This window comes from Asterias rubens, chromosome 8 (genome assembly GCF_902459465.1).
Source record: "Asterias rubens chromosome 8, eAstRub1.3, whole genome shotgun sequence".
NCBI lineage: Eukaryota > Metazoa > Echinodermata > Asteroidea > Forcipulatida > Asteriidae > Asterias > Asterias rubens.
In genome coordinates, this window is record NC_047069.1 from 14,820,506 (window position 1) to 14,845,673 (window position 25,168).

General features: G+C 37.2%; 1 protein-coding gene across 2 annotated transcripts in view; it reads right to left on the reverse strand.

Moving 5' to 3' along the window:
• The window catches only part of LOC117293363 (WD repeat-containing protein on Y chromosome-like), a 61,814-nt gene that overhangs the window by 27,849 nt on the left and 8,797 nt on the right, over positions 1–25,168 (reverse strand). For both annotated transcript variants that reach the window (XR_004519435.1, XM_033775656.1), the window contains exons 2-14: positions 22,612–22,665; positions 20,877–20,960; positions 19,155–19,220; positions 17,176–17,406; positions 16,992–17,080; positions 16,479–16,571; positions 15,749–15,841; positions 15,008–15,195; positions 14,346–14,604; positions 7,619–7,724; positions 5,246–5,397; positions 4,079–4,184; positions 1,482–1,668 (exon numbers count right to left, since the gene is read on the reverse strand). Coding sequence is in view for 1 of the 2 variants with exons in the window: in XM_033775656.1 (XP_033631547.1) it covers positions 1,482–1,668; positions 4,079–4,184; positions 5,246–5,397; positions 7,619–7,724; positions 14,346–14,604; positions 15,008–15,195; positions 15,749–15,841; positions 16,479–16,571; positions 16,992–17,080; positions 17,176–17,406; positions 19,155–19,220; positions 20,877–20,960; positions 22,612–22,665 (1,708 nt within the window). In the remaining variant the exon portion in view is untranslated. The remainder of the gene's footprint in view (positions 1–1,481; positions 1,669–4,078; positions 4,185–5,245; positions 5,398–7,618; positions 7,725–14,345; positions 14,605–15,007; positions 15,196–15,748; positions 15,842–16,478; positions 16,572–16,991; positions 17,081–17,175; positions 17,407–19,154; positions 19,221–20,876; positions 20,961–22,611; positions 22,666–25,168) is intronic.

Here is a 25,168-nt window from a genome sequence, read left to right on the forward strand (position 1 = left end):
TACTCGTCCTTACTTAGGACTAGCCTCAAGTTTTTAATGTCTCCTAGGACTAGTCCTAAAGTTAAGACTAGTCCTAACTCTTTGTGAAATCCACTCAAGTTTTTTGTTTTAATTGTTTATTTATAAGATTCATTTCGTGTCATTTTGATGTGTTTTAATGTTTACCATGCTATGGTAATTTTATTTATTTTTAGCGCAACCTTATCAAGCACTTATACAAGCTGGAGTGGGTGCAATATTTTGGGACATAGTAGCAGTATAAGTCCATAAGATTTTACTTTGTATCAGATTTTGTTAACGCGATCAACGCATTAGTAACACGCCAAACTGCACTAACACAGTCAGCTGTTATGCAAGTAAATATTTGTCTCAGATCTGGGAACATAGCTTCTATTGTTCATCATTACCGCTCAATGCTGTTAGTGAAGTTTGAATGAATTGATAGTCAATACTGGGCCAAGGTTTTGAGACAATCTTCTTTGCCATGCCTATGATATCAGATTATCAGTTTGATAGGCTCTTCTGAAATTGGTGTCTGTGCACTGAACACGCAACTCCCCATTTTCCCCCCAAAAATCAAAAAAACTTCTGACAAACAAAAGTGTGTATCTAACAACAAAACCTGTACATGTGTACATTGTGTGTTGACATTAAAAGCTATTAGGGCAATTACACTCCTGGTGTAGGCTAGCTACACTCTGGCGTTGGCTAGCTACCCCTTCTTGTTTACCAAGCCACTTATATTCCCAAGGCCACCTGTTAACTCCAATAGATCGAACCCACTTCAAAACTACTTGGACTCACCAGGAGATCTTTACCGATCAAAGATCTTTCTGATCAATACTTGTAAGAGAAATTGACCCAAAGCATTTGTACATTGTACGTGATTGAAAACAATGCAGACAGTTTAAGATTCACAAGGTATTAGAATAAAGACCTTGGAAATTTTATTCTATGGTCATCTGCAAGAGGTGGATTTCAAGAACCTTGAAAATTCACAATGTCACATCTAACCTTTGTAATCCTAACTTCTGCTTAGCAGACAATATGTTAAAGTCACTGGACACTATTGATAATGGATTTTTTTTGTTTTATTGGCAAAGAACAATGGTGAGCTTTTGAAAGTATAAATCATTGTGAGAAACGGCTCCCTCTGAAGTTACATAGTTTTTGAGAAAGAGGTGTTTCTCACTCAAATAATGACAGCCTGATGAAGCCTTTTATTTTTTCCTTTTGAAAGCGCACAAAGTTGTGCAACAAGGGTGTTTTTCCTTTCATTATTCTCTTACAACTTCAATGACGAATTGAGCTCCAATTTGTACAGGTTTGTTATTTTGTGCATATGTTCGGATACACCAAGTGAGAGTACTGGTTTTTGACAAATACCAAAGGTGTACATTGCCTGAAGTTAGGCCCTGGGTACCAAGGAGTTCGTGGAAAACAATTTTCCCCAGAATGAAATATTTGAACCCATCTCTCACCTCTCTCCAGCCTCTTTAGACAATGGCCATTGTTATAGTTCCAGATCTTGAGTCGACCATCCCTCCCTCCGGTGATGAGTCTCCGATTGGAGGTGTCAAAGGTCATGGTGGTGATAGCGTTATTGTCATGTGCCTGAGAGAACTCAAAAACGGCGTTTCCGGTCTCAAAGTCCCAGATTTTCACCACCTTAGAAAAAGAGAAAGTAGAGTAGTTTGTATAAAATGGTTAAATTGACACAAATTCTTTATTGCCAAATTTTTGTTTGCAACATACATATCTGCGTGTTTTGCCAACTTTGGGTTTTGTTGGCAAAAGTATGGCCTTGACTGCAAAAATATAAAATAGTTTGAGATTAATCAGTGATATGGGTAGTTTGATAGTATTTGTATTAAGTGATTATGAATCATTCAGCACAAAGCGAAAAGGTACGTGCATTCTGTTTAGGTTTTATTTTACTGCTAACCCAGTTTTACATCTTGTGACACTCAATGCTGCCCACACAAAAGTGGATCTGTATTTTTATAATCAAAATTTGTTCTTTGACATTACAATAAATAAAATGTCAAACTTCATTTATTTTGAGTGAAACTACATAAACTATTTCCAATAAAAACATTGATAATTCAAACAAATTAAAAATCTTTTTCTTTAGTGTCTCAATTTTTATTTATACTATTTGCACAAAATGTAAAGTTTCCCATCTGACAAGTGTACATAGTATCTTGCCTGCAAGAAAAGAAAACTTCAATCTTTATGTAAGCAATGATTACATGGTTAACAGAGAAGACAGGCAAATTTGTTACAGCAACTTGCAAACACCCCAACCGCGCCAAAACCGTTTTGATTAAACCCAGTCCAGTTCAGTGTCCAGCTCATCTCAGCTCATCCTCACCAAAACAATACAAACAAAGACAAGTTGTTCTCTGAACAAAAGAGGGAAGACAAATTGAAACAGTTTGTGGTTTCCAAGAAGATGTTGATTGGGTTGTCCATGGTTGTCAGACATGTCATGAGCACACAAAGGAAGTGTGACTACCATAACTTTCCCAAATAGGATTAGAGGTTGACGGTTGTGTCAAGGTGCAATTCAACCTCGCTGATCAATACGCCTTAATCCGGCTTCACGTGGTGAACTAAAAAGGATGGTGATCGAATGTGTCAGAAAATGATTAATAGGGTGGGATACAATTCGTTTAGTAAGCCGAGTTTGAAATAGATTTAAGCGCCAGAGCTTGAAATAGACCATTAAGTGACAGTCACTTATTATTACTTATAGTTCCCTGGACATTCAATGAATGGAGGGGGGGGGGGGGGGTAACCGGATGACCACTGCATGCAACTCAAGTATGACTTCATAAGTGATTGGGAGGATGATGCTGGAGAGTTACTAATGAGGACTAAAGCGGCTTTTGAGGAAATTCATTGTGAATATTTTTGAGAAACTGTACAGTCAGGAGGAAAGAATGGGGAGGAATCAAACATACATGTAAGAGATTGTGAAAGAGGATATTAAGTAAATGTTTTTCAACAAAGAATGAAAATTGAGGCATATGCGAGAGTGGTTTGTTAAGAATTACAGGGGAAGAGACATCAAATTTCTGCAAAGATAATGATGCACTCCAGTAAACCAAAGAACAAAAATAAGAACACTCAGTAGTTGACAGACGTCTTTCGAGAACAAAAAAGTCATAGTTTACACAGGATCATCGGTCAAGAATATCTTCCTGTCAGTTTGTTGGTGATTGTGTCTCATCCTAAATTGTGAACCATAGACCTCTCTAGCCGCATCAGTTGCTAGCCAACTGTGGCCATGACCCGGTGGGATTTTGGAAATCGACCAAATCTCTCTACAATACGTCCTTGAAACACAGTTTGAGACGTTGACGCAGTTTCAGACGTCCCACTGGTGTTACATTGTAACATATACATTGTTCATCATACTTTGTATTAAATCAATTTGCTTATAACGTGATATCTAACAGAAAGAGCAAAGATAATCGTATTGAGATGACTAACATCTTTTGATTGTCATCGACTCATTCTGCAACAGCTTCTCACACTTAGTTATTGATCATTTCGACAAACCTTGCATACAAAAACCGATTCAACTCTACCTATGAACCATTAAGAAACAAATTTGAGAAAAACTTTGTGGGAAAAACCTTACGCGTAAATATATATCTAGGTAATGAAAACATTGCTGTCTGAAGCCACTATCTCTCTCACCGTACCAGTTTGTTTCAGTCTTAGACAAGGGATTAAATGATCCCTTAGCTTTTTATTGACTAAAGTCTAAGAGCAAACGAGCAGACAATACTAAAAGTTTCAAAACTTTTTGTTAACAAAACAATACTAATATATACATTTTTTTTAACGAAGCCATTTACCACTTATCTATTCCAATTTCAAATAAATGGGGGGAAAAGAAGACACTGTAAACTGTTAACATAGTATAGTGATCTGGGCCTAATTTCATAGAGCTGCTTAATCACCTAAATTAGCTGCACACAACAACATTATATTTTAGTTCTCTGCTAATAATGGGATTTTATGTAAATAAATTAAGCCAATTAGAGATAAATATTTGATGACTTACCGATCCATCTGAGCAGGAGACGATGTGTTTAAAGCTAGGGTTGTATTTGGCACAATGCACTGGTTCCTTGTGTGTGTAAACAACCTCCCCATGCTGCTGAATACGACTGTAAGAAATAAACGGGAAACTCAATCAATTTTAAAACAAAGTGGCTTTTAAAACAACGATAGTACTTTAATTAAAAACAGTGGACACTATTGGTAATTACTCAAAATAATTATAAAGATAAAACCTTACTTGGTAACGAGTAATGGGGAGAGGTTGATAGGATAATACACTGTGGGAAATGGCTCCCTCTGAAGTGGAGTAGTTTTCAAGAACGAAGTAATTTTCCACGGATTTGATTTCGAGACCTAAGATTTAGAATTTGAGGTCTTGAAATCAAGCATCTGAAAGCACACAACTTCGTGTGACAAGGGTGTTTTTTCTTTCATTATTATCTCGCAACTTCGATGACCAATTGAGCTCAAATTTTCACAGGTTTGTTACTTTATGCATATCTTGAGATACACCAAGTGAAAAGACTGGTCTTTGACAATTACCAACGTCATTTCAAAACATAATTGCTTATAAAACCAAATAATAGTACTATTTTTAGGTAAAAACTAATACAACACATTACAAAGAGCTAATGGTAATAAGTGAATTAACAAACAACAATAATAACATCAATATGAAAGTGTGGTTTTGGGGTTTTAAATTTTGATACAATTTGTTTTGATTTTAAGGATACTTATATAAAACAAAGTCTGACAGTGATAAGTTAAATTATAATTACAATGAAATATGCAAACAATTTCATTTCCCCCTGCTAGCCTGTGCTGCCAAGTTTTAAGTGCACCGAGCTAAAACAAACACAAGATGACATCTCTGCCCTCATAAGTACCCATTTACCCCTGGGTGAAGAGAAGCAAGTATAGATAAGTTTCTTGCCCAAGAACACAAATTTCACGACCGGGATTCAAACCAAAATCCAATTTTTAGTCTGATGTTTGGTGTACACCTCAAATAATTGAAATAATGTATTCTATTTTCAAGTAAGTTGGGAAAAATGACTTGAAAATTATAATAATTATAATAACATTATAATAACTTAAATTATTTTAAATATTTTTTTTAAGGTTAAAAATAAAAACAGAAATTGTTTTCCTCCATGGATAGACGTACTTAGCTCTGTGACTGAGTAGAGCCATCTGATCTGTTGCTATGCAGAATCCCTTAGCAACCCTATTATAATGACAGGCTTGTAAGTCTCCTCTAATCTTGTGTGTCTTGGGTCGGATCGTCAACATGCAAACCTGGTCCTTGATGTCCCAGACCTGACCCAAAAAATAGAAGAAACTCAAGTTATAGACAGCTGTTCTTTTAATCGGCAGCATTTAAATGAGCAAATAAAACTAAAGCAATTATATTGTTCCAAAATCTACCTAAAAAGAAACTCAACATGTTTCACATTGTTAGTTATTTTTTAGATACAATAAAACAACTGAAAGAAAAAAAAGACAAAACATCTGGATGGTGAAAGAATAACAGGTAAGTCATTTGCATACACTCCTAAAACTCAAAATGAGATGTATCTAAAAACAAATCTCTGTGCAACGAAATTTTTTAAAATGTTTTCAGTCAAGTTTTGTTTTTAACATCAAGTGTCCAAAAGGTATGGCAAGGTTATTGGACTGTGTGTGCTCAGGCTAAATTTCCATAAAATTCAAGCCCAGAACGCCCCCCAGTTTTAAGAAATCCTGTCATCTACAATGATATTTCAGTTTCTGACCCTGTAGCAAAATCTTTACTAGACACTAAAGCTGAAACGCAAAAAAAAATTAAAATAAATTGTATTTAGGTAAACTGGGTCGCTAAAGTAGTTTGCAACAGCTCTTTCTGTTTCACACTTATGTGCTTATTCAGACATAAAACATTTTTAGGGAACAGCTACAAAAAGAGCAGTGTATGAGAGGGCATTTAATAGATTATTAAAAAAGTTTCACCATGACCACGTACAGTTATGAGTAAATATGCGAACCTTTCTATTTTTAGCCTCACCAATTTTAATAATTCATTGATACTTCTCTCATAAACTGTTCTCTTTTTACGACCAGTTCCTAAAAATGTTTTATGACTGAAGAAATACATTTGTGTAAAATAGAAAAAGTTGTTGCAAACTGCTTTCCAGCCCAATTGACCTGTAGTGTGAATTGAAAAGAAAAGGTTATTGCCTCATGCTCTCTGAAAAGCAACATGGACTCAATGGCCCTTTTCAAAACCATGGCTTAGGCCGTGTCCGAATTGGCGACTTCGGCTACAGCTACGGCTAGATCAGCGCGTCTGTCAGTGTTGAAGAATAGCAGACGCGCGCGCCCTAGCCGTAGCTGTAGCCAAAGTCGCCAATTCGGACACAGCCTTAGACTCATGAGTTATTTAGAAGAGGTACGTTTTCCTTACAGTACAGGGCTTCAATCAGGCAGACAGATCCAGAGCCAAAACCCAAACCCTGAGTCATGGTTTACTTTGAAAAGGGCCTTTGTTCAGTGCGCCAAAAAAAAGGGGAAAAAACCTTAAAGGCAGTGGACACTATTGGTAATTGTCAAAGACTAGCCTTCACAGTTGGTGTATCTCAACATATGCATAGAATAACAAACCTGTGAAAATTTGAGCTCAATCAGTCATCGAAGTTGCGAGATAATAATGAAAGAAAAATAACCCTTGTCACACGAAGTTGTGTGCGTTTAGATGGTTGATTTCGAGACCTCAAGTTCTAAACCTAAGGTCTCGAAATCAAATTCGTGGAAAATTACTTCTTTCTCCAAAACTATGGCACTTCAGAGGGAGCCGTTTTTCACAATGTTTTATACCATCAACCTCTCCCCATTACTCGTCACCAAGAAAGGCTTTATGCTAATAATTATTTTGAGTAATTACCAATAGTGTCCACTGCCTTTAAACTGACTATGCTCTATGATCTGAATCTCCTTATCACTGCTATTCCAATAAACCAATCTTGCAGACCATTAGATCCTAATTAGTGAGTAATTTGATTTGATCAAAGGGTGGTACCTGCTATTGACCATAGACATTAAACTATTGACCTTTTACATTTGTGTACAGTTATACTTTAAAAAGCAGACACTGTTTGCAAACAAACTGTTAACTCTAATATTTTGTATTTAATTTGATAAAATGTTGTCTTCTCTTGCTAGTGTTCCACCATCAGAAATGCTTTCAAAACTCTTTGCTTAGTAATATAAAGACAGTGATAACTTTAGAATTATGGAAACTGTCAGATCAGGACATAAACTTTACTTTGATCTTTTTGTTTGGCCATTTAGGTGAAAATCTTAAGGACATTTGTGGGAATTTGGTACAAGCTGCATTTGGCCACTTTAGGCTCACCCATTAAAAGCCATTTACAAAGAAACAAGAAGTCTTTTATGGTCTTTGGTTTTATCACAAACCTACGGTAATATTTTCTTGGCCTACCTTATATATATAGAAGAGTTTGCGGTAACACCATGTAATAATCTCTAATCTCTCTTGGCTTACCTTAATGGTTTTGTCCTGAGATATACTGTATACCCTATTCTCGTCAGCAGCGATGTAGAGGGAGAAGATTGGAGCATTGTGACCTCTTAACATACCAGTCGGCTTGCTGAAATATGTCAATAAGAAAACAAAATAACAGTTTGTTAACAGGATTTCAAACTTTGCAGTGTGGAAATTCAATCTAGTGAGGTTTGCTGAGACAACAGAGACATAAAACTCTCTCTGCGCTGTGGTGGTTTTCAACATGAAATAAGAATTTGTTTAAAAAGTAAAACACTGTTTTCTAAAACAAAATTCAAAAAAGTGATTCTTAATTTAGGCTACTTGTAAACTTGACATTTATGTAAATTGCAAAGAATCGTTAATGGCCTGACGTTTTGACCCTAGCAGAGTCTTTCTCATAGTGGTGCTATAAGCTTGGGCAATACCACGATATTATCGAATATCGCGATACTAATTTGGAAACGATTTTGATATTGGATCAATTTGGTTTTAAACGAAATATCGATATATCGCGATATCGATATATCGCGATATCGATTAAGTATCGCGATATCGATTGAGTATTGCGATATCGATTAAGTATCCCGATGTATTTCCTAGCCGAGACATCTTGCACCCCATAGGTTTGGAGTAAAACCAGAAGAATAGTTCATCAGAACACTTCTCTGTTACTATCACTGTCTCTTCTACAACTTTCACTGGGAGTTTGAAGACTGATGATGTCAAATTTGATTAATCGCGATTATATCAAATATCGCGATATATTGTAAACGATAGATCGTGAATAAAATAAATCAATATCGCCCAAGCTTAGTGCTATTAAGATTACAAACTTTGTAATTGTGTCAGTCTTTTCTGTGCTTGTGATCAACAGTCTCCGTCTACAGAACCATTGCCGAATATCTTCGCTAGATGCCTAGTAATATGGACTAGGCACACGCATTCTCTGATAACCTGTGAAATTAATAAGCATGGAATTTCCAGTCCGTTTTTTTGCTTTAATAAGCTCGCACAGCCATAAAATTGGGCCAAAATATAAAAAACATTTCCTGAGCAAGGACAACCACGAAAAAGCAGCTTCCAAAATTGGGCCCTGAAAGTGTCTTATAAGACCTAGTGCCCTAAAATACTATTTAAGAAGGCCTAGAAACTGCATACTACCCAGGGGGTCATGCACAGATTGAATAATTTAGTAACAAATATTGCTTTAAAGTGCAGACAGTCAAAAAGCCAAAACAAAAGTCAAATTACCTGCATTTTATCAATCTAGCTTACTAAAAAAAGCACGTCAGGATTCATTATATTGTTCCAAAAGTGTTAAGAGTCGATGCCAGATTGACGACAGCCATGATACATCTGTCTTTACTAATACAACTGTCTCTAAGAACCCTCCGACAAAAAGAAAAGTTGCACTTTATGGTTGCATAATCCGCAACGGAATATACCATTCTGATGACGGGGGAGCTGTAAAAGTTTAGATCACTTCGGAAAGGTCAGAAAGGGAAAACTATTAGTCATACAAAAGAGACAGTAAAATAATTTGTTCTGAAGAGTTGGAACAACACTCCAAACTGATTTGAGATACCAGTAAGAATTTTTCTCTAGAAAAATTTCCATCATATCTTAGAACTTTCCGCCCCTTTTGCAGGGTTTCTCGAAGCCGTATCCGAAACACTCGATCCATGACATGCCCAATGAAGAAGAGATCAATCAGAGAGCAACGAAATGAGTTGTGAATCTAAATTGATTCTATTGTACTCCGAGAGTTTATTGATTTCTGCCTCCAACCCAACATCCAATTCACTTCATCAGGCCCCTAGGTTCCTATAAGCACCGGTCACCAAGCAACAACGCTAAGCAACACAATACCGCTTACCAGGGATGAGGGTAGAAGATTAAAGGATTTTTATTGTAAGCAGACATGCAAAGGACAAAAGGATTTGTATGTGTGAAACCAATCATGCCTCAACGAAGCAATTAAACATTTAACAGTGGCAAAGTGGTAAAGGCGGGCTTTTGAGGCACCCAAGGGTATAAACCAGCAAGCAGATTATGAGACAGTTACAGTAGGAAGGTTTTGTGGCTATGCAGCACAATAGCAGATGTTTGCTAAGTTAAAACAGCATATAGGATAAGCTGGTAATCTACTTTGTGAGCTACATAGCGGGCACTCTATAGCTTAATCACACATTTACCATTGGATGCCAAACATAAATTGAGTAAAAGATGTAAGATGAACAGAATTATTAGAGATTTGTTTACATGTAAGCGATTCTGATCTTGGGTTGAAGACGGATTTTGGCGATTTCTATCATCCATGTACAATAATAATAATAATAATAATAATAATAATAATAAGACTTGTAATGCGCACATATCCACCCTGCTGGGTGTTCAAGGCGCAGTAAAACCAAAAACAAAACAAAAACAAAACACAACACAAAGAAAAACAGACACAACAAAATTAGTCATTGAAAACCTGTGACATAAGATAAGTTTTGAGAAGAGACTTGAATTTTGCAGTACAAAGACAAGATCGAAGATTAAGTGGTAGAGAGTTCCAGATGCGTGGCGCGGCTGAAGAAAAAGACCTGTCACCCCATGAGTGTCGAGACTTGGGTTCAATGAGGAGAAGCATAGAACTTGATCGAAGATTCCTTGATGGAGTGTAAACTTGAAGCAGTTCAGAAATATAGTGGGGAGCCTTGCCATTAAGAGCTTTGTGGACAATGAGCATCAGCTTGAAGATGATTCGTTGAGAGATAGGGAGCCAGTGTAGTTGTTTCAGAATGGGGGTGATAGAACACGATTTTCTAGACAGTGTCACAATGCGGGCAGCAGTATTTTGGAGCCGTTGAAGTCTGGAAATCTGGTTGTTAGGAAGACTGTAGAGAAGAGCATTGCCGTTGTCAAGACGAGAAGTAACAAATGCGTGAATGACCTTTTCAGTGGCACTTTTGTCCAAGTACTTGCGAATCTTACCTATATTCCTGATGTGATATGATGATAAACGAACAATGTTGTTGATGTGTGGCTGAAGTGTCATTGATGAATAAAAAATAACCCCTAAGTTCCGAGCTTTCAGCGAGGGAGCTATCCGAGCATCACCGATGGAGATGTATGGCACTGAAACCTTAGTTAACTGTTGACGTGACCCAAATAGAAGGAACTCTGTCTTATCATCATTTAACTTCAGGAAGTTTTGTTGTGTCCAACGTCGAATCTCTTGGATGCATTTCTCAAGTCTTGCAATAGATGCATTGGCGTTTTCTTGAGAAGATTTAAACGTGATGTATAGTTGAGTGTCGTCTGCGTACACATGGTAATTCAGATTAAATTTCAGGATGATGTCACGAATAGGTAAAGTGTATAGCGTAAACCACTGCGGGCCGAGTACCGACCCCTGTGGCACAGAGTAGTTCAAAACAACAGGGTCAGATATCGCGCTGCCAATACATACATGCTGAGTTCTATTGTAGAGATACGATTTGCACCATGCTAGGGCTGTGTCCTCTATGCCAAGGTGATTCTGGAGCCGAGAGAGAAGGATGTTGTGATCGACAGTGTCAAAAGCAGCACTCAAGTCTAGCAGGACTAGTGCTGTAAGGTTACCATTGTCCATTGCAGAGAGAATATCGTTGCTCACACGGACTAGTGCAGCCTCGGTCCCATGGAAAGGCTTGTATGCTGACTGGAACACGTCGGACAGGTTGAAAGTATGAATGTGATCAGAAATACGTGATGAAACTACTCGTTCGATGACTTTTCCAAGATATTTTAAGTTTGCAACCGGTCTGTAGTTTTTGAATATCTCCTTGTCCAGGTTTGGTTTCTTGATGAGCGGCCTGATGTAGGAAACTTTGAGGCTATCGGGGAAACAACCGGAACTGAGGGATTCGTTTACAAGCTTAGTTATGTAGGGTACAAAAATATCAATGTTTTGCTTTATCATGGATGTTGACACTGGATCCAGCTCACAGGATTTTGAAGGAGATTTCATAATAACCCTTTGAATCTCAGCAACAGTCGCAGGCTCAAACACAGATAGTCTACACTCTGGTTGAAGTTGTGGCAATGTCTGCGACACCTTGTAAGGGACTGATGAAAATGATGAGCGGATGTCTGAAATCTTGGTGACAAAGAATTTCTGGAACTCATTTGCTAAGTCCTGGTCATTGTAAGTGGATGGAAGGACAGGGGTTTTGGGTTTGAGCAACAACTTACCAATTATCTTGAAAAGCTTCTTTTGATCAGCTGAAGATTCTTGTACTTGAGATGAATAATGGATGATCTTTGCCTGGTTGATCAAATTCCTAACTACTTTACATTGGTTGCGATATTCTTGTCGTTGAATCGCCAATTTGCCATTTTTCCGCCACTTCCGCTCCAGTTGATGACAGATCTTTCTCGCTGTACGAATATCATCATTGAACCAGGAGACTTCAGTTCGGACCTTGACTGATCTCGTTTTCCAAGGTGCGTATTTATCCAAGATGTCACTGACTGTACTCTCATATTGGCTGACATAGGAATCCAAGCAGTGGTGACCAACTTCTAGATTTGCTAAATGGGAGCCTATGTCACGGAACACTTCGGTAGGATTCACATGTTTCCATTGTCGGCTCTTTATAGTAACGGTTGGGACTTTGGGCTTGCACAGACTCAAGTTACACATGACTGCATAATGGTCTGATAATCCAGGTAGAATAACAAAGTTTGAGACAATTGGTGGGGAGATTTCACGAGTTATGACAAGGTCTAGGCAATGACCAAGACGATGAGTCGGCTCCTTGATATGCTGGGTAAGACCAAAAGCCTGAAGTAGATGCTTAAACTGGTTTGCATTGGTGTTGTGGATGTCATCAACATGAATGTTAAAGTCGCCTGTGATGATGATTTCCGATGGATGAAGCAGATATTCCAAAATCAAATTCTCAAACTCCCTTAGAAAACTTGAGAAAGTCACATGTTGGCCGTTTGAATCTCTTTCAGGTCTGTATACAATGACAAGGCGAACAGATTTAGAGTTTCCGGAAACTTCAGCATGAAGAGATTCAAAAGTTGTGGACTGGACGTCATTACTTTTCACAGAGACGGATAAAGTAGATCTGTACAGTATTGCAACTCCTCCACCAGTCTTGTGAGGTCTTGGGATGTGATGAAAGTAGTAGCCTGCAGGGGTACACTGACGACATGTTAAGTTGTCGTCTGGTCTCAGCCATGTTTCTGAAACGGCAACAAGGTCCAGATCTTTTTGCAGAACAAAATCAGCAAAATCGTCATACTTGTTACAGATGGACTGTGTGTTTATAACACAAAGGCTGAGTTGAGATTTGGCTGGAGTCACTGGTACTGGAACAGATGGGAGTGTAACTTCGGGTACGGGGGGTTTATGAACAGTTCTACGGCGACCAGCTTTTTTACCACGATGTGTAGGTCGGTAAACAGTGCTGGGATTTACAAAAAGGCCAAGGTTCTGTAATGATAATGTACAGGAAGGCAGCAGAGTTGTAGCACGTGTGGATGGGGCATAACGGAGACTGAGAAGCTTTTTTCGTGAGTAGGAATTTGCACAAGATATTTACCAGTAATTTATTAAAGACTGCAAATTGTACTGAAAGGTGCATAGAATTTTTAAAATCTCACTGGAAAGGTTCCCCCCCCCCCACCAAAAAAAATAAAAAAATGTTTGTTTACTTGATGAGCAATTAATTAATTGTTAAATTTGAAGTACTGGGGAAATGTTTGGTAAAATCATTTGGTACAAGGTCTTCTTTGGTCAATGCAAAAACAATTTTGAAGGGGAAAATATTATTTAAAATCACATTATGAATTCTCAAACCGTAAAACAAAAGTGCACACAAATAAGGAGAAAAGGATGAACAACAAAAAGAAAACAATGATATTCTGGCCTGATATTCTTGCTACTGTAGTCTTTCTTCCCCGGTTTTTTGTGCTCTTGAAAAAAAATCACATAAAGTGTGATTAAATAGCCTGAAAAGTCTTCTAAATCTTACACCCGTATGTCACCCCTTGTACTCGATAAAATATTCCTACTTTGTTTCTCAAGGACCAAAAATCATGCTTGGATATTAAAAGAAAATGTTAAACTATCCTTCCTCCTCCTGATACGAAAATTATTTTTGTTTCATTGTTTTACTCATTTCTCAAAAACTACAGCACCTTAGCAAGTATTTTTTTAAGGGAAGTTTTCTACTATCATTATCTTCAAACTGTATAACTTGAATGTAAATCTGTGGACATTGTGTTTTGTGTACTACACAAAGTACCCAAACCCCTTAAAAGCATTGGACACTATTTTTGTAGTTACTCAAAATAATTTTTGGCATAAAACCGTACTTGGTAACGAGTAATGGAGAGCTCTTGATAAAAACATTGTGAGAAACGGCTCCCTCTGAAGTAACGTAGTCTTCGAGAAAGAAGTAATTTTCCACGAATTTGATTTTGAGACCTCAGAATTAGATTTTGAGGTCTCGAAATCAAGCATCTGAAAGCACACATCTTCGTGTGACAAGGGTGTTTTTTCTTTCATTAGTATCTCGCAACTTACACAAGATACACCAGGTGAGAAGACTGGTCTTTTACAATTACCAATAGTGTCCAGTGCCTTTAAACGTTTTGGGGAAATATAATCAAAGAAAATATTATTTACTTTTCTTAAACTCATTGTTGAAAAAAATAACAACACTACAGACAATCTTACCTTGGTACATACGGATTCCACATTCTCACAATCCTATCCATTCCACCGGTGATGATTAAATTCTTCTCCTTGCAGAAGTCAAACACCTTGACTCCTTTGTGTATCCTAAAGGTAGTCTGGTCCGCGTCAAGTCGCCGCCTAGCATGGGCGTAGTTCTGCTGAGCTATCTTTAGTTTCTTGTCCGCTGCATCCGGGAAGTTGGAATGCTCCTTGATTTCTTTGAGTTGAGCTTCCACATGCGTGCTGCCAGTTGTGCATCCTACAGTTTGAAAGATTGACTTTGATTAAAAGCTGACGGTAGTTTCAACTTGATGTCATACAGTTTAAAGCGAGTGACATCTTTGGTAATTACTCAAAAAAATGATTGACCATAACAACTTACTTGGTAAAAAGCACTGCAGCTTAATGGCTGATTAGCTGTATTTGTATCATTTTGGGCTGTTGGATTTGAAAGTTCGCCTGGTGGGAGTATAATCAGGTTTGGTTTGCTGTAGCATAATGTGTAAAGCATGGCAAGAGTTGTCAAGCACCGGTTCTTTTCAGAACCAACACTACTCAAACGAGGTTTACACGTGGTGTTACAGCAAACCTCACCTAACAAGGCAAGTTGGTATTTGGTCAAAAATATAATCAAGGGTCAGAAATAATAAGACTAAACATACCTATTACCAAAGCCGAGCTCTCGTTATTCGAACATGAAATAATGGATCTGATCTCGTCGTAGTATCTGAGTTCGGCAACCCAGTCATTGTGGACCTTCCATCGGACAAAGCGAGTCAAGTGTGAATGAGCGACCTTCTCAAGAGTCACGCTGGCTATTCCCTCCGTCTTGGGCATCTTCTTCCAAGTTCTGAAAAACAAAAGGAAAACATTGTTTTCTTTTAATCCTTTTATGCAACAATTACTTTTAGAGATAAATTTATCATACATTATTATTATCACTATTGTTGGTTTATTAAAAACATGTATAGACACAATAATCTTTTTAAAAAAAATTCCAAATAATGACCTTCCAACCTGACGAGTACTTTTTCCCATTCTGAAAACTGTGTGGTCATGCGATATTTGTAATCATTTCTTTTACAGCTATTTTTTTGTTAAAGGGATTTTAACCGGTCGCTAGTGATCGGTTGGCACATGAAAGAGGGTACGGCATAAGAAAGCAACTTTATTTAATTCAAATGTTGGAGTAATCCTGTAAATCAGCGATGAGATTTGACAAATGTGGATGCTCCTGGGGGTACAAATGGCTTTTGGGTCTTGGTTCCCCCTTATTCTAGACCCAGCACATCTCAGATAATACAATTCAAGTTTACAGAGGTTTTGGGAAAATTAATGTTTTACAGGAAAGTGTGCCTTATAAATTCTGTACATTATTATTATCAATTGATGTGCATACGAACCTGAGTGTTTCTCCTGTACCATTGATGATGATGATATTGAGGCAACCTTCAGAATCTCCATACATTATCAAGCACTCATCATACCCAGTTGAACTGAAAGACATTTATACAAAAAAAAACGGTTATGATAGAAAAGTCATTAGCTTGCAACATCTAACTCTACTAAAATTGTGGTAGATGTAGTTTTTATTATTTTGGTTTTTACCCTGCTCAAATATTGTGCCCAAGGTGCATGTGAGAGTTTGACATTTTGACTTTGAAATTGTTTGCCTCCGTAATATGCCTTTAGTTTTGCCGTACAGCAATGTTTTCTTCGACTGGATTCTTATAAGAATCTTATAAAATTCTTGTAAGATTCTTATCAGTTTCTTACAAGATTCTTATCAGTTTCTTTTAAGATTCTGATTAATTTCTATAAAATTATTATAAAGTTTTTATGAGTTTCTATTCTAAACAGTGTCTTAACAGATTCGTATGAGTTTCTTATCAGATTCCTGATTTTGATTACAAGTTTCTGATCAGTTTCCTATGAGATCTTGTAAGATTCCTATCAATTTCTAATTATATCTTATTAACTTCTTACAAGATTCTTATGAGTTTCCTAAAAGATTCTTATCGTTTTCTTCTAACTAGAGTATTTCATAGGGGACACACAACAAGGTTTTGTCTTATTCAGTGCTTGATGGTTTTTATAAATCTGCCATAAAGAAGTCTTGCTATAAATTCTCACCAATATGCCATCTTGAGAGGTGTAGTCTCCAGTCCAGTCACCTGGCAGTATGGCTCAAAAGTTGACAACTCGTAGAACTGAATTTCACGGTCCCTACAGAAGCAATCAAGTTTATGAAAGACATGAATTAACAAATTTGGCATTTCATCTTTGAGAGGGCAAGGCCATTTTGATTACAAAGGGAAATTCCATTTGAGAATCTGTGGGAAACCTTTGAAGGGGCACCAAGGCCAAGGCCTGGGCAGCGATGGCCTCCGTTGACTCTCTTATTTTCAAGCTTGAGGTGGTTCACTTTCAACAGGCAAAGACTTGTTGAACAAATTTATTTTAAATAAAAGGAATTAACCTCTTAAATTTGCAACAAAATGTTAACACAATTTCATTAAAACTTCTTAGAATGCAGTAGCTGATCTTCAGTACAATAGAAAAATATCTTTTTCAGCATCAAAATGGCCCAATAAAGACTATCATGATGATAGCATCAGGTGAACTGGGTCATTAATCTTCACTTACCCTGTTCCTAGGATAAGCTTGTTGTATTGCGGCATTAAAACAAAGTCTGTCACCCACTTCGGCTTCTGTCTCGTTGCATTTTGCTCAGTCTGAAAATAAACAAAGATCGTTAGTACAAAAGTGTACAAAACACCATGGACCAAATCACAGACCGTGTAACAATTGAAATAAAAGAAATCCATACCATGACAGATCTGGTTCTTTTAAGTTCCATGTTCCCACTCCAAAATGATATCGTCCCATCCTGACTGGTCGCTACGAATGTCCCATCAGACATGTTGGTAATGCGTAGTACCGGCTCCCTATGTGGCATGTATTCTATACTCGCTGGTGTGTGGATATCAACGTCTTTCTGTCTCCTATACGCATCTTCTTTCTCTTCGTACTCCAACTGCATGTAGGTACAAAACTGATCCTACAATGTGGAAACAACACAAAGTAAATAAGACTTGAAGGTTTGTATGATGGAAGAATAGTATACAAAAACATTGAGTGGCTCAGAGTGGAATGGGAGGAATATTATCGCAAGGTAAAATTTGGACTGTTCCATTTCACGAGGCGAAGCCGAGTGAAATGGAACAGTCCAAATTTTACCGAGCGATAATATTCCTTCCATTCTACGAATTAAAGCCACTCAATATTTGTTTTATATAACTGACATATAGATCCTTGTCATTTTGATGTATTTTAAAAGTATAACATTATGAAAAGTCACACAAATTACTGACAACCAAAAATCATATAGCGCCGCGTAGCGGCAACAATGCACAAATCGGATCATAACCTTTTGCACAGGTGCTCCTTTGTTTTAGCAGCGGCGCGGCAATGCTGTACTGCTCAAAAACATTGGGAACAAGGATGATCCTAACTGTTGAATGGGAAATGCTATTCCCCATGAGCGAATAGGTCTTTTTGATCGCCGGTGCGGATGGGAGTAATAGTGAATGTCACGTGAAGTAAGTTCCACCAATCAAATGACAAGGATCTGTATGTCAGTTATATAATAAGAAATATTTTTGCAGTAACACCATGTAGATAAATCTCTTTTGACCGACTGTTTTTTTTTAAAAGAACACAAAGGACACAACATTGCAGACAGTAAAGTCTGTCCCTGATCGTATACTGTCCGAACATTGAGTCGTCCGGTTCTTCTCAAAACCACCATCACTCAAAAGAGATTTATCTACACGGTGCCACCGCAAAAATATTTCTTACAAACAAAGTAGTGGTGATGCCTAGTGGCTCCCTGTATGGCATATGTTGTACAGCAAGGTAGGAAACATATTTTTGATGGGATTTTTTATCTAGGCCGTGTCCGAAACCACGACTTCGGCTACAGCTACGTCTAGATCAGTGCGTCTACCAGTGTTGAAGAATAGGCAGACGCGCGCGATCTAGCCGTAGCCGTAGCTGCAGCCGAAGTCGCCGTTTCGGACACGGCCCTACTTGCTTTAATTTATTTGAATTTATTTGAATTGGGGGTTTTATATAATGTACTGAAATAAAGATCGTCAGCAATACATGGTTAAAAAATAAGCTTATCAAAAATTCATAAGAATTATTGTACATGTATGATTTTTTCTTTTTTGTAAAAATCAAAACCAGACCAAAAATGGCCACTGAAAGAGTTTAAAACAGAAGTAAAAATCATTGTTTCAAGCGTAGTGCAAAAGTATTCAAATCAACAACCCAAATGATCATAATATATCTGTCACCAACTTCCAATCTCTACAAGAATGAATCATAAATATACCCTCTCTTTTTTAACATTGGTCATTCATTAATAGGGAAACATTCATTAAAGACTGATTTAAAGAGCAACTTATAAAGGACTGCAAGGTGCTGCTCCACACCCAGCAGCCACTGAATAGTTAATACTATTTTTCAGTGAATGATTTCCCTTGTATCAAAATGCTACAAACAATGTATCAGTTGCTACTCCTAAATCATCTTTTGCTACTTGATATTTCATTTGCATTAAAGTATCCACAAAATAAGTTCAGGCTATTGTTTGCTATACATAGCAAACAATAGCCTGAATTGCTTGACGAAATCACTCCCTGATTTTTGTAATCTTTAAAATCTCCCCCGAGCACAAAAGCAATATTTCAAAACCACTAAGCCCATTCCAAAAAGGAAGGCTTTTTTTAAATTCTGACTTACCCATGCTATGTGACCTGCAGAGTTGGAGTCAATCTTCATAAATAATGCTGTAATCTGCTCTTCATTCTGTAAATATTCATAACGACAGATTTACGACACAATCAAAATAAATCCCATCTCTCTGGGGTTATGCATGAATCAACACCAGGAGTCATTACTAGCCATCAATTCAAGAAGGCTTTAAAGATGCTATGTCAGATTTTTGGCCGATTTTACCCACAAATTTTGATTTAAAATTCAATAGGGGGTACTTTGATGGGGGTCGAGAAAGTTACAAGCTTTCATTTGAGCCATTGCTCGAAAAAGTCCGCCAATTATTAGTAGCAGTGAAATAAAGTGCTCAAAATTAGTTTTTGTCGGGATCCCGACAATATATCACGCGACCAATTCCTATGTGTTTTATAAGAAAAGTTTTAAAATGTTGTCATGGTTCCTGACCATTAAAAGTAAAAGTTAAACTTTTTTTGTTAGAGCGGGTGATACTCTTTGAAATACCATTCACTAAAAAAAAACCTATTTTTTAATGTTTGGGGCCAAAAATCTGACATAGCATCTTTAACTTTTCAAGGGTTGTTAGATCAATGCTTCACACCTGTGCATACCATAAATAAATCTAGAAGTATACAATTTCATTTCAAAAGGTGGTCTCGGTTTTGATTTATATTGTTGAAAATCCAGAGTAAATATGTCAAAGCAGGAAAATAATCCCTAGAGTAGCCTTACTGACAGTTCCACACTTCTCAGATTCATATTTTGGGGGCATAAAAAATGATATCTTTTTACATAACGACATTCCTAATAAAAAAGTTTCTCAAAATGCTTTCTACTAGTTAAACTGCTTTAGGCTATACATATTTGGTTTGCGGTATTCACCGTGTGTATATCTACTTGCTAGGTAGAGTTTGTTCTTTAGAGAACTGTCTTGCTAGGTAGAGTTTGTTCTTTAGAGAACTGTCTTGCTAGGTAGAGTTTGTTCTTTAGAGAACTGTCTTGCTAGGTAGAGTTTGTTCTTTAGAGAACTGTCTTGCTAGGTAGAGTTTGTTCTTTAGAGAACTGTCTTGCTAGGTAGAGTTTGTTCTTTAGAGAACTGTCTTGCTAGGTAGAGTTTGTTCTTTAGAGAACTGTCTTGCTAGGTAGAGTTTGTTCTTAGAGAACTGTCTTGCTAGGTAGAGTTTGTTCTTTAGAGAACTGTCTTGCTAGGTAGAGTTTGTTCTTTAGAGAACTGTCTTGCTAGGCAGAGTTTGTTCTTTAGAGAACTGTCTTGCTATTTATTCTGATGTAGGCTTCTAACTAAGTAAGTTTTCTCAGTGAATTTTACGAGTGATTACCAAACATACACCTGGAACTCTCTACCACTTAATCTTAGAACTTGTCTTTGTACCACAACATTCAAATCTCTTCTCAAAACTTATCTTATGTCACAGGTTTTCAAGGACTAATTTTTGTTGTGTCTGTTTTTCTTTGTTTTGTTTTTGTTTTGTTTTATTTTTGTTTGTTGTTGGTTTTACTGCGCCTTGAACACCCAGCAGGGTGGATACGTGCGCATTACAAGTCTTATTATTATTATTATTGTTATTATTATTATTATTATTATTATTATTATTATTATTATTATTATTATTATTATTATTATTATTATTATTATTATTATTATATACCTTCCCTTTAACTCCACCTTGTAGAAGGTAAAGAAATGAAAGTGTTACATTATTTGTATCTTACCTTTCCTCTAAGACCCAGTGAATTACGGATCACTAACTTGAACTGATCGAGCGTCAAAGTTCCGGAGTTCTCTGAATCGGCATTCTGCAAAAAAGGAAAAAGGTGTGAATAAGTGAACAAGCCATTTGCATTTCAGATTTGAATGTTGTCTGGTACAATGACATGCTTGATCACATGTGACCATTTTCTTTTGTATGCAAGTCGCCCAAAACAGAGCTTAAAGCCACTCTAGGTTAAGGGCTACAAGGAAGAAAACATAGACATGCAGAAACTCAGTGGAGCTGAAGGTAGGAATTGACGTTCCTCTTAAAAGATGGAAGATCATAGGATGAAGGGAAACATGCACCAGGCAAGGAGTTCCAAAGAGATGCAGTACGAGGGAAAAAGCTACTGGAGTAGCTCTTTGTTCTACATCTCGGCACAGCCACAGTATTAAGGATGAGAACAAGCAGAAAGCCTGGTCTCGCGCTCAAACACCCTGACATGAGGAATAAGGTTGGATAGACTGGTGGAACATTTACCATGGAAATATCTGTAAAACAGGCAAAGGCTGGCTACAGACCTTCGGTGAGAAAGGGGTTGCAGTGTAAGAGACGGTGAACACCCATACACAATTCTGAATGGGTGTATGGCACAATGGTACCTGGGTCTGCTCATTTTGAAGGTTGCTAAACAAAAGCTTGCCCCGAATCATGTTAGCAACTGTCTCTGTAGTCCGAGGAATTCAAATGTAAGTGGAAACTTGTGACCAAGCAAGTCATTGTAACAGACATTATTCAAATCTAACTCGCAAATGGCTTATTGAGGCTCGTTCGTACTTCATGCAATTGCAAAGCAAATTTCGACACCACAATTATCAAATCTAAGCAAATGTTTTGCAAGAATTGAGTGCATTTCAATTTGAGCAAAATGTTGTGACGTAATATTTCTCTTAACTACGTGGACGAGGCTTTAAGTTGATAGCCAATTTTACTTTTTTTTTTTTTTTTTTTTTTTTTTACACAAAAGGATTACCAGGCAATTAGATTTTCAAAGCAAAACTGGGCAAAACTGATACACAAAATAATACCTAGTGTTGCAATATTATTGGTCATTTATTTCTACCAGGAGTTTTTGGCTTTTAGCAAAGTTGTCCTTTTGTATATAAAGTTCTATGAAATTGTAACTGACTTAAAGAATAAGTTCATGTTGTTTTTAAAGGCACTGGACACTATTGGTAATTACTCAAAACAATTATTAACATAAAACCTTACTTGGTAACGAGTAATGGGGAGCTGTTGATAGTATAAAACATTGTGAGAAACGGCTCCCTCTGAAGTACCGTAGTTTTCGAGAAAGAAGTAATTTTCAACGAATTTGATTTCGAGACATAAGAATTAGATTTTGAGGTCCCGAAATCAAGCATCTGGAAACACACCACGTTGTGTGACAAGAGTGTTTTTTCTTTCATTATTATCTCGCAACTTCGACGATCAATTGAGCTCAAATTTTCACAGGTTTGTTATTTTATGCATATGTTGAGATACACCAAGTGAGAAGACAATTACCAATAGTGTCCAGTGTCTTTTAAGCACATACAACAGTTGTCAAAGACTGTCCCCATTTTTTGTGACCCAATTTACACATGAAACAAATTTGTGAAAATTTCAGCTCAATCGGTCATCGGAGTCACAATAAATAGTTGGGGGAAAAATCATATGTTTTCACCGTTTTCAAATTTTCATAAATTCCTCACCTCGAAAGACTGCTTCAGTTTATGAAGATGCTCCAGGTTAATTCTTTCCTCAATCTGTCGAACAAAAAGTAAGAAGTATAGAAAAAAATTAGTTACAAATGACTTCAAACGCACATAAACCACCAATCCTAGTGGTTAGGTCATAAAGCTTAATGTTCCAAGCAATTATTTCAGAGCATCTTGCTCAAGTACACAAGTGTCACCACTGGGACTCGAACCCACACACTGCTGATCAGAAATACCAGAGGTTGAGTCCAGCGGTCTTAATTGCTGTGCAACAACAAGCCACAACTCTAAAATCCAACTACAGCTGAAGAATCCATCAGTTTCCAGCCTGGAACTATAATTTATAGTAAAACCGTAGACCTAACATTCCATTAAAATTGGTTTTCAACAATTACAAAGCTCAAATATTGGCGGCAGCATCTCTAGAGTTTGGTTAAAAATCAACCTACTGTAATTGGAAGGAAATCAACAATTCAAAAACCTGACATCGAGCCAAAATAAATTCTGGCAACTCCAACATACCTCTGAGAGCAGATACCTGAATTTCCTAAGCAGCATGCTGGATTTTGATAAATATCCGACTAATGTACTACTCATTTATAGTATACACAGTTATCCCAACCATTCAGTAATTGCTCCAACGAGAGAGAAATTAATAAAGGAGAGCTGTACATTTGCTCAACGCCCAACTCAAATTGGCTTTAACAAGCAGTTTGGAATGAGACGTGCCTGTCGCAAGAGATTCTATTTGTAGTGCAGTCTCTGGATGGATTGGTCGCTGAAATAGGATCCTTTCTCCAATTAGTGTTTAATAGCGACCGGCAATAATTTCCTGTCTGCTTTTCAACACATCTGCTTCATTGCAATTCTTTTCCCGAGCATGGCAAAAAAGAAAAAAAGGTCGGATAATTTTACTACCTGCGCAGGAAATTAATTTTTTATTTTTTTTTCTATTTCTATGTGTGAAGGATATCATCACCTCATACCTGTTATTGATTTCGTTTTTATTCAAACACAAACAAATCCTTTTCATGTTTGGAGGAAATTTGAAACGCCATGTTACTGCTCTTGATGGAACCTCGCTGCGGATATTGGGGCAGATGGAGACTGTGTTATCAAAGTGGTATCCCCATAGTAACGAGGTGGTGATTTTAACGACGAATCACGGTGTAAGGTTGATGTTAACAGCTGTTTAAATGAACTTGTTCTGCAATTTGTCGCGCGGGACGGTATTGCCCGGAGTGACCACTTACATGTAATCAGTGGACTTAAGGTGTGAGGGGGGGGGGGGCTGGTTTGCCAACGTGTTAATGGGAAATGTTTGAGTAACGGAAATTTAATGGCATACAATTTTTGTTTAGGTAAGTAGTTTAATTAATGCTAATGCAGACATTTGGGCCCAAATTGATAAAGGCAGTTGAGCATTGGACATAGTCACCCTGTCTGAAGAAGCTCTAGCTTAGAAGTGAAATATATATAACTAAAATAACATGTAAATTATATCTACATTGTTCTTGGACTTGAAACGAGAACCTCAAACAAATAATGCACAGAACATATTATATGATTTTTTCACTAAAGTATCTCTGCATCCCAGAATTACCACAAATGCCTCAACTAAAGTCGATCAGAATTTTGTTTAGATAATTTTGCTTCTTAACCATTGACACTCAAAACGTTTAGCCACATTAGAGCCTGCAAATCTATGCATATAACTCTCATCATCTCGTTGGCGCAAAATACAACAATGCTGACTTCTCAGTAGTGACATCAAGGATAGGTTAGAGGACTTTTCAGATCATCTCAGATCTTTATGACTGATTTAATTAACTTCATTCGAACCCAGGTTAATGATGATTGATGTATAAGCACACTTAAATCTCTTAACGCTGCCAGGAACGATAACAAGATGAATTTCTAAACAGCTATTCTTTTTGTTGTCAAGAGCTCTTTGTTTCAAGAGTTTCCAGTCGTGAAGAGCATCAAGGAGTATTTACTTTGGTTTATGCAATTGGAATCAACTTCAGACAATATTGAGATATGTCATAACTCTGTTGGGTTTGAACTTTACATTGGACTGCAGGCCGCGAGACCAGTGAATTCAGCATCGGGCAAACTCATGACCAGACAATCCATTTTTTAAAATTTTTTTTTTTTTTTTTTTGTAAGTCGCCAGACACACAAGGCCTGAAGGCCACTTCAAGGTGTGGGCTACAATTTTTTTTTCAGAGGCCGTTTCCAACTTCTCCTAGGGCTGAAACAGGGTTACCCCTTGTACAGTCCATACGAATGTAGGCTTAGGTAATCAATCCGAAGCCAGGCCGGTAGAGCAGAAAGTCTTGTGATTGTGTTCAAATTTGGACCTTCTGTGTGATAGATAAATTACACCCATAAGACAAATGAGATTCATTCAAACAGTTCAATTGTTAAAAACTTTGTGGACATTTTTCTTTCCGTTTCAATACTGGTATTGTACACAAAATTCAGATCCAGTGAATGTTTTGAGCTAAGCCCTGCGATCTTGTGGACTTTCCCAAAACAAATGTTTTAA